Source organism: Phaseolus vulgaris, chromosome 9 (assembly GCF_000499845.2).
Source record: "Phaseolus vulgaris cultivar G19833 chromosome 9, P. vulgaris v2.0, whole genome shotgun sequence".
Taxonomy (NCBI): domain Eukaryota; kingdom Viridiplantae; phylum Streptophyta; class Magnoliopsida; order Fabales; family Fabaceae; genus Phaseolus; species Phaseolus vulgaris.
This window is the reverse complement of record NC_023751.2, coordinates 34,431,238-34,442,005: the sequence shown is the minus strand read 5'-3', so window position 1 is coordinate 34,442,005 and position 10,768 is coordinate 34,431,238. Positions and strand designations below refer to the sequence as shown.

The following is a 10,768-nucleotide window of genomic DNA, read 5'->3' as shown; positions in this document are numbered from 1 at the left end:
GTTTGATTAAATTTAACTTTGTGTGAGTATTGAAAGAGTGATAATTATAAGAAAATCGATGATAAACTCATTATTCAATAAACTTGAGGACAAACTTGCTTCCATTTATGTTTGAGTTTCCATTTTGAATAATTTCTAATTTTTTCCTATAGTTTTACTCCTATTTTACTATTCTATTGATTAGAATAACTTATTCAAACTTTGTATGATATCACTTTCACAATAAAAAAATGTGATATGCAATTAAACTTTAATTTATACATGCTTCTCTATGTTCTAAACTTCTTATGAATACTTAAACTCTATCATTTATTTTAAGAACTTTCATTCCTTGCTACAACTAATAAAACATCATCATTTGAGATTATATATGCATGTGTAGAAAATCTTTATTTGATAAGATAATATTATCATATTTATTGGTAAAATAAAATTACATTATAATAAAATAAGATTGTTGGAAATCCCACATCTAAAAATATTTCATTATATATAAGTGAGTGCAAACTTCATCCCATAAGCCTTATAAGATCGAATTAGACTTAAAGTCCACTTCATAATATGGTATCATAGACATTTCAAACTTATCCTATCAAGAACTGGTTTGATTTTATAGGATTAAGTTAGACTTAAAGTTTAACATTACAAAATATTAAACTTCATTTTTGTTCAATCCAAAATTATTTTGCAAAGTTTAGAAGAGAAGTCGGTGGCAGTGCAGAAGAAAGTTGTTCGGTTATTTCGCGGAAACTGATTAAACAGCAATGCAAGTGTGGGTCCCACCCCGAGTGCGGCACGTGTGGGAAACGCCGCTGATAATCGTTCGTCGCTGATTCCTTCTTTCAACGCTTACCGCGTAAGCAACCTTCGATCAAAACCATCATCTTCCAATCCCAAACGAGATCGGAGGCTTTTACGTTGTTCTGTTCTCTTGTCTTTTGCATTTTCCATTCGATCTCTGCTAAGGTTGTTCCTTTCACTCCGCGACCATGAGTTTCATCTTCGGAAAGAGGAAAACACCCGCAGGTTTGTTAATTATCGCCTTCTCTGTTCAATAGAGAAAATCTATGATTTTTCGAATTGGGGTTGCTCTATTTTGATTGCAGAGTTATCACGTCTCATCAAAATCCTTACTTTTGTAATACTGTTATGTTCCATTGAACAAAGCAGATGCACCGCAAAACTTGTTCGACCGTTTATGCAGAGTTTAATTCTTTGGATGATTATATTTCCCCCCTTTGCTTTTATTTTTTTCTTCTTCTTTCTGTTTGTGGTTGCTGTATTGCATGTTTAACTTATGATCTGTTGTATTTTTGCTCTTTTTAGCTTTTTGTCTCCTTTTTTTGATAAGATTCAGAGATTCCCTTGAGATTTATATTTTGTGTTCCCTTTCTTTTTAACTTCAATTACAATTATGCTTTGTAAGTATTGGAATTGCAATTTTAATGATCCACTAACCGGCACGTTAAGTTGTTTACTTTATGGGGTGTCTTTGAGGGGTTGTTGCAAGTTTCAAACATGCATTAACTGGTGTTTGATTGATTTGGTGTCATTCAGTAACACTGCATATTGATTTCATAGTACCTGAGCATAGAGTTTGTGACTTTCAGAGCTTCTGCGGGAAAATAAGAGGATGCTGGACAAATCAATTAGAGAAATTGAGCGCGAGCGGCAAGGTTTGCAAGCACAAGAGAAGAAATTGATTTTGGAGATAAAGAAAAGTGCTAAACAAGGCCAGATGGTATGGTGACTGTGTCCTAAGTCTATTATTTGTCTAGTTTTTGATGATATATGTATGGTGAACATATGTCTTTTTCTCAATATGTTAGTTTAGCTTTTTTTATGCAAATTTGTAACACCCAACCTCTGCAGTTTCGTAAAGGATTTGGAATGAAATTTTCTGCTCTTAAAAGAAGGAAAAGGCATGAATATGTTTGGCTGTTGTGATGATATTGTTTTTCTTAGTCTTACAATTTCCTTGTTCTTTGCTCTGTGTTGTTTGTAACTGATACTTGTGGTGTGTGGTTTAGGAAATTGTTTTACTTAATGTTATTACTTGTATTAACCAAGAGACACATGCACATGTTTTGGAGATGAAACTTTTGTTGTTGCTGTTTTTGCCATCACTAACTCCTTACCTAGTAGCGCTATTGCAGACTCAATGTGATGCCTGTTTTACTAATGCATCTGCTAACTACTGTTGCAGATCAAATGTGCTGCTTAATTTTTCAATTATATTTCAAAAGTGCTTAAGATAAATAAATGGGACTCCCATTTTCGTAAATTGGAACTCCACTCCATTCTCTTTGGTGGTATTGATTCTAAGTGTTAGTAGAAGCACTCACTGTTAGCTATTTAACTTGGTGCTAGGTAGTTGCAGTAGTTATAGCAGTAACAGTCAACTGATAACGAACAGATTGCCAGGTTGGCGTTATTGTTGTGAATCATCTGTATATAAATACCATCATATTGAATTAGAACAACATAATGAAATCATTTGAGGAAGTCTCCTCTCCTCTCTTAACATTTTTTTCCCACGCTAGTTTATCTCTGCTTCTATTACTACTGAATTCTATTATGGTATCACAAACTTGCCAATGATCCTGAGCCATGATCATTAACCACACGTAGCAATCTGTTCAACTCAGCTGCATGGGGCTTTATCATCAATGCTCTCTACTGCTCCAGTGACGTTTTCACAATCTGTCTCAGTGAAAAAATTTCTTCTCTTTATTCAGCAAGTTGAAGCTATCGTCAAGCCTTATTGCTTGTATCAATGTGTAATCAGGGCTAATTTTAATTCTAAATTCCATGGGTGATCCAATGCTCCGACAAGATCACATTAATGTGATTCTTGATGGACTTCCTGATGACTTTGACACGTTGTCATGTCCATCACTGTCCTACCAATGTACAGTGTGGACATTCTCTGTTATTCGACAAGTCAACACTACAGATTCTGAGGTTGTTTTATTCAATGAAATTGGCTTCCCCTATCCCTGACTTTATCCCAAACCATCTTCCACTTCCTCATCTCTTCCTTCTCCACCATTTCTTCTTCTCACTTTATTTTGCCTCCATCTAGTTCCACAACCAATTCTGATTCGCATAACGTCCTCAACACTTGTACTGATATCTTTCCACTCATACAGTGCAGATTAGATCCAGGTCTAGCATCACAAACCTGTGCAAGAACTCTCAGCTCTTCTTGCCAATAGTACTTAGACTTTAGTACCCTTAGACGAAGAAGCTGCATGGTCCAGCCTTCAGGATTTGAACCAAAGCATTATTTTGCCTAAAACATGCCCTACTTGAGAGGTTCACTAACACACTACATAGCCTTGTCAGCTGTGCAAATATGACTCGTCTCTGATTACCCACTTTCTGCCACTTTGTTTACATCCTAGTCTGTGTTGTTGATGACATTTTCATTACAGGAAATCATCCTATCCTTTTTCAGCAGCTGAAGATTAAGCTTAACTCAGTGTTAGCCCTCACACAATTGGGGAACTTAGATTACTTCTTGGGAATTGAAATTAAATATCTCTCCAGTGGTTCCATATGCTTATCGCAAAGGAAATATATTTGTGATCTATTTGCCAAGCCAACATGTCAACAGAAAAGGGAATTACCTCTCTCAATAAATTGGAAAATGATTGGAAAGATTCTTAGATATTTCCAATGTATGATCAACTATGGGTTACATTTTCAACCTTCTGATCCCAAAAAAACCTAACTATTCGCCCATTCTATTTGCCTTTAGACCAGATGGCAAAAGATCAACATCCGGGACCTGCATATTTTACCTTGGCTCGAATCTGATCTCATGGTGGTCTAAGAAGCAGACCTTGGTTGCTCACTTATGCAGATGCCAAATGTCACAGCTTTTCAAACACTACTGCTAAGATCCTATTCATTCAGTCTCTTCAAGAGCTACAAGTTCCTATTCTTACAACTGTTGTCTTCTGTGATAACTTAACTACTTAGTACTGTGTCACTGGCTCATAATCCAGTACTTCACTCTCGTATCAAACACATGGAATTGGATGTCTCCTTTGTCAGAGAAATGGTTATCGATATTAACAGAAGTCTCTGTATGTCATGTACCCCCTAGTGATCGGATTCTAATATGCTTACCAAGCAATATACAACACCAGATTCCATGGTGAAGAAGCAAACTCAAAGTGGTTGAGCAATTTTTAAATGTTGAGCCCACTTGAGTTTGAGTGGATGCTGTTAAGAGTAGAAACACATGGTTATCTATATCTTAGGTTCTGCTAGGTAGTTGCAGTAGTCACAGATGTAATAGTTAAAAAATAGTTAACTGATTGCCAGGCTGATTGTTCAGATGTACTGGTTGGTTAGGATTCAGTTAATCTGGGTCACATTATATATAAACCATTCTATCCCTTTTAAACTAACATGATGGTATTATTCTAATTTTTTTTTCTTTTTCTTGTTTATCTCGGTTTCTATCTACCACAGAATTCAATAGCATGACATTAACATGGAAATGATAACTGATTTGATTATTTCAAGATAGTGGAATTCAGGGTTTAGGGTTTAGGGTTTAGGGTTTGGTTTCTTGCTCTTGATGAATTTAGTTTGGTTTCAATGTTTTTTTACCAATAAGATTAGATATTTACCCTGAATCTAGATTTGTCTGTAATGGCATATATCTCTGTTGTTTATAGTTAACTATTGATTTAACCTTTACGGTGGGTTGTTCAGGGAGCTGTTAGAGTCATGGCAAAAGATCTAGTTAGAACACGGCATCAAGTTGAGAAGTTCTATAAGCTAAAATCTCAGCTCCAAGGTGTATCACTCCGAATTCAGGTAAGTCATTGTGGTGACTGTATCTATTGTTTTGTAATTTTTGTTTTTGGCATACATGGTTAATATAGGGCAATGACTCTTCCCCAAGGTTCATGGCATTTTCTTCTTCTTGATATATGAATAACTGGCCAACAGTCACGAAATTTTTGATTAAAACAGATGTCTTAATGATATTCAAGTACTAAAAGGTAGTTTCTTTTGTGCTTCACTTTTTCAGACTTTGAAATCAACCCAAGCAATGGGTGAGGCTATGAAAGGAGTGACAAAGGCCATGGGGCAAATGAATAGGCAGATGAACTTGCCATCTCTGCAGAAAATCATGCAAGAATTTGAGAGACAGAATGAGAAGATGGAATTGACTTCTGAGATGATGGGAGATGCAATAGATGATGCTTTGGAAGGAGAAGAGGATGAAGAAGAAACTGAAGATCTAGTGAGCCAAGTTCTTGATGAGATTGGAATTGACATCAACCAAGAGGTATGATTATGGTTTCCCATTCAACTTCTCTTTTCACCTGAAATGAATGAATGAGTCTGTAGAACAAAGCATGATGAGTTGTTTTTGTTTGATATGCAGCTTGTAAATGCACCATCATCAGCTGTTGCTGCCCCAGCTGCAAAGACCAAGGTAGCTCAAGTTGAAACTACTGGAAATGATGATGGAGGAGGGATAGACAGTGATTTACAGGCAAGGTTAGACAATTTAAGAAAAATGTAGTCTTTCCTCTGTAGACTACATGATATCAGAGAACTCAAGTTGATGCTCATATGTACCATATAGTATAATTCACAAGTTGTGCCAGGATTTGATGAACTTATGATATGATTATAAAATGATGGTTTCTAAAGTAAATAAATTTAATTTTGGTGCACCTTTGAATATTTTTATTTTTGAATATGTTGGATTTTTAAATAAATAAATAGTACACTGTCTGTTATAAAAATGGATTGTTTTTATAAATAGACACTTAGAAATCTAATTTTACGTTAATGATTCAATTTGTGTTAATTATGTATATTAAATGTTAATAATTTATTACTTTTCGTATAAATTCATTTAAATATGTTAAAATATAATAAAAATTACAATAAATAAAATATAATTAAATTCATGATTTCTTTTTAATCTTTGTTGAAGTTTGCATCGAGGGATATTGTCTTTTAAGAATATATTTCAGTTTAGTGAAAAGAAACACATTCTATATTGCACTTATAGAACGGATATTATTATTATTATTATTATTTGTTTATATATATATATAAATATATTTAATGTAATTTTTTAGATAACAAAAATATACAAATACTCATTTTTATAAATGCAAAAAAGGAGAAGGACAAACTTAATAATAATATACATAATTTTTTCACCTATCTCTTTAATTTCATATGCAACTTTGTTTGTGATGTTACTTTAGTAACTTTTTTTTTTTACTTTTATATTCATTGTTACATTTAATTTTTTTTAATAATATCCTCTTTTGTAATTTACAATTCTCGTTCAACTTGTACAATTTGTAAGTTTAAATTGCACTATTTTAAACATTTTCGTCAATTTTCATTTTATCAATTCCATCGATCAATCCATTCATATAAGACATGAGTTTAACATTTCATGTTTATTTAAAAAATCTAACATATTTTATAAAAGGAAGTATAGTTTTGTTGACATTTCTAGATTTAATATTTTCTAATAAGTTTAAGTATTTTATGTATATAATATAGTCATTCAAATTAAAATATTTTTTTAGTTTGCTAATTAAAATAAAATAAAAATATATTTTTTAATTAAATTTATTTTATTTTAAACTCTAAGTACAAATAATCATGAAAAACAATTATATGAACTATAGAAATTTTTCTTTTTAATTTTTTTAATATTTAACAAAAACACTTCACTTTAAAAAAAAACTTCATGTTTTTTTAATGTTTTTCATAAATATAATATACTTTATAAGTTTATATATATTAATCTATAAATTATCATGTTAATTTTATCATAATAACAAATTAGATGTTATACATCGATAAATAATGAATCAATGCACACAAAGAATAATATTATTTTTAACAAATGACAAGACATTTTTTGTCGTATGAAGTATGTTCAATCAGAAATTAACATATGATCCAATCTAATACTTAAATTAAGAATGAACCTAAAACTTAAGGATTAAGATGAGTTTATTGTAATCCAAGCCGCACATCTACAAATATGACAGTGTACAAAAATTCTTCCTTAACTTCTCACCACATAATATCTAAGTTTATTGATTCAGACTATTAGTGAAATAATAAGAATTTTATCATGTGATCTTTTACTTAATAAATATATTCAACCATAGTTCATAAAATATCTCATACTTATAACTTACAATTTTCATACATGTATATTATTCATAGTCATTATATTTTTAAGTCACTATGAAATTATTTCATAATATCATATTCCCTTTAAATAAATTAAGTCAATAATATTCAAAATAGTCATCAGATTACTCTTCTACTTTATTATATTGCATCACAATTCAAAAACAACTCATAAAACATAAATTAATTTGCGACAATCGTTCAAGATAACAACTCATATGAAGTTTCACTAATCCAATCATATTCAAATATAACTCATAAGAAAGCTAAGATGATAAACTACAACTCTTATGAAGACCTTAAGTTCAAAAAGAAAAATTTACTTAACTTAAAATTTTAAAAATTGCAAGAACTTTAACTAAAACTAACAAGTTGACCTTTGTTCACTAAAATAGTTATAACAATCATAATTTAAGTTACAAACCTCCTTCTTAATTGATTCCAAAGCCATTGTAAATTTATCATCCAATGGTACAACTTTCAAGAAGTCTACTAATCCTAATTTGAAAACCATTGATATGCTCAACGCCTACAAAATTGCTGAGTGAAATTAACAAATTCTCCACTTGCTCTCAAGTCTAAATCTGTTGAGCGAATTTTGATCCACTAAGCAAATTTTTACCGTTTTACTGAGTATGCCAAAGAGTAATGTTCTCTTTCTAGACAAGCGAATTTATGTAGAGTTTGTCATTTTATAGAATATTCAAAATCCAATCAATTTGGATCACATAACCAATTGTTCAATTCTAAGAAAATTCAAAGTAGAATGAAATCTAAAGTTTATCCTTCAACCTTAATCATTCTTAATTTCCTCAAATAAGTTAAACTATCAATCTTCAAGTATTCTTTAACAACTAATAAAACAAAGTCCTTACACTTACTTATTCAAATTGATCAACATCAAGTACTTAAAATATTCAAAGTTTATATCAACATAATCAAAGTTAATCATACCAAACTCGATTATACAACCCTCAACAAACAAATTTTCAAGATAAACTTATCACACCAAATTTCAATTGTTACAATGTAATTCAATTCATAAGAGTCTAATACTATTATCAAGTCATAACTCTCATTATCAACAATAACAATTTTCATAACACACATAATTGTTCAATCAATTCAACAAAATTACAAAAATAAACTCAAAGTATCTTATTAAAATTTCTCCTATTTCACATTTCTTTCAATAATCATCCACATACTTAGACATTTAATTGTGATTACATTCAATTGTCATTTAGAGAAGTTAATAATAATACATTCCCTTTCCTTACAATAATTGCTCAAATAAAAAAGATCACAGGGACAAATTGAAAACACTCCAAGATTTTAGAGATAAAAAGACATAACAAAAAACAACCAAGTTTCACTAAAAGACTAAACTAATTGAGGGAATATTTTTTAAAAATTATCAAAAACCAATGATATCAAATCTAAACAAAAAGAATAAGAAAAAGATTTCTCAAGTAAAGAGACAATTATTCTAATTTAAATTCTATTTGGTTAAGAATAATCTTAACTGCACCCATTGTACTCATATGTAAAAGTTTTACTTAATATTAATTAATCTTTCTCTTCAATAATTGTTGATTCTTCGATCATTTATGACACCTCTGTTGGTAGGTTCAGAAAATTAATAAATGATGTAAACAAAGTCAAGCTGCAATAATATTTCGCATTTATTGTAATAATATTTAGTTGTATTAATATATATATATTCATATTTAGTTTAAGAAAACACATATTTGAAAAAATAGAAAATTCTCGTTCTTAAACTCTTAATCTTTAAAATTATTGTTTAATCTTTAAAAAAAATAATGTATTGTCAAATGTAAATGTGATCTGAATGAATCATTTAGTACACTAAAAAAATATTATATTAATTAAGTTAGATATTATTTAAAAAAAAAAATTAATATTTAAAATAACTTTTATTATTAATAAATATTTTTAATTAATTGTAAGGTTTTAGTATAATTTATAAAGTTGAGGTTGATAAAAAAGTTTTGGGAGAAACATTAACCTGGCTGAAATTGGTACAGTATTTGCCATTTTTCATAATTTAAACATGTGAAAAAAAAGATATTGCTATATTTTTGACATTATTTGTTTGTATCATAGGCATACATAGGTGTGTGGAGAAGTTGATAATAATGGTAACATGTTGAAAGAAAAAAAAGAGACTTAGGTGGTGTTTTATGTGACATGAGATGTTGAGAAGGTGTGTCCTTTGTTTCCATGTTCTCATAGGTGGCTACTATTATAGTCTATGTTCAATGTCTTTATTCATTCAATTTCAAGATATGTTAAAGATGCTTTCATTCCATGAACTCACTCAACAACATTTATAAAGTATAATATCTTAAATTATATTTGTGTTTTTCAGAGATTCTACTGTTAGATTGATCACACATTCAAAATTTGCTTTAAAGATTAGTGTTTATCTTTAAAAAAAACATTAATAAAAAAAATGTATTTAAATTATATTCATCTCGACTTTTAAGGAATAAAAATATCACTATAAGAAAATTATGAAATAGAAAACATTTTTTAATACTAAAATAATTAGTTGTCATAGTAACTAAATTATCATTCTAGAAACTAAACAAAAATTGATTTCTAAATTAGTTCTTATTATTATTAAATAGTTTCTAAATTTATATCTAATTAGCAACCAAAGTTTTAAAAACCAAATTTAAAAACTAAATAATTGGTAGTTAAAACCTTGGTTGCTAATTAGATACCAATTTATAAACTATTTAACAATAATATAAACTAATTTAGAAACTAATTTTTTATTTAGTTTATAAAATGTTCTTTAATTTAATTATTATTGTAACTAATTATTTTAATTCGATTTTATGATTTTCTTGTAGTATATATATATATATATATATATATATATATATATATATATATATATATATATATTTACTGTAGCAGAACATTATAAAAATATAATTTAATTGTTTTTAGTTTTACTTATTTATTCTGTTTTTTAAATGAGCTTAATCTCAGTTATTTTTATAAAATAATAATAGTTATATTTACAGATTAAAATACTTTATATATATATATATTACAATTTATATATTAAATCATTATATTTAAAATTATAATTAATTTTATTAATATGATTTAAATTTTAAAATTATGTATTTTATATCAAGTTTTTAAAATTTTATTTTTCATTCTTTAGTAAGTAAAAGTGGTTCATTAACACAATGTACGATCTATGGACCGACAAAATTTAGTAAATGACATGTAAACATGATCATATAATTTATTTTGGTATCTATAATTACATTATATTAAATAAATTTCTCTTTTCTTATTTTTTATGCTTTTTTTAATCAATTTATTTTAAAAATTAATTACTTATTTTAATATTTTCCAGAAGATATTATTTTAAAAAACTAAATTAATTTAATTTAAACTTGTGATTTACTAACCGAAACTAAATTAATTGTTAAAATAAATAATTATTAATTAAATTGGTATTAATTTAAAAATTATATATTAATAATAGAAATATCAATACTTTTTGTAATTTTTA

General features: G+C 28.6%; 1 protein-coding gene across 1 annotated transcript; it reads left to right on the top strand.

Moving 5' to 3' along the window:
- Positions 1-714: 714 nt before the first annotated feature.
- LOC137820286 (vacuolar protein sorting-associated protein 2 homolog 1) lies at positions 715-5,708 on the top strand. Its single transcript, XM_068624272.1, has 5 exons — positions 715-1,026; positions 1,611-1,741; positions 4,732-4,836; positions 5,054-5,314; positions 5,414-5,708. Exons 1-5 carry the CDS (start codon positions 990-992, stop codon positions 5,552-5,554), a joined length of 675 nt encoding a protein of 224 aa, XP_068480373.1. The 5' UTR covers positions 715-989; the 3' UTR covers positions 5,555-5,708.
- The last annotated feature ends 5,060 nt before the right edge of the window (positions 5,709-10,768 follow it).

Coding starts and splice junctions, on each gene's coding strand:
- LOC137820286 (XM_068624272.1), top strand. CDS start 990: ATGAGTTTCATCTTCGGAAAGAGGAAAACACCCGCAG. Junction 1,027..1,610: donor AAAGAGGAAAACACCCGCAG/GTTTGTTAATTA, acceptor TGTGACTTTCAG/AGCTTCTGCGGGAAAATAAG. Junction 5,315..5,413: donor GAATTGACATCAACCAAGAG/GTATGATTATGG, acceptor TTTGATATGCAG/CTTGTAAATGCACCATCATC.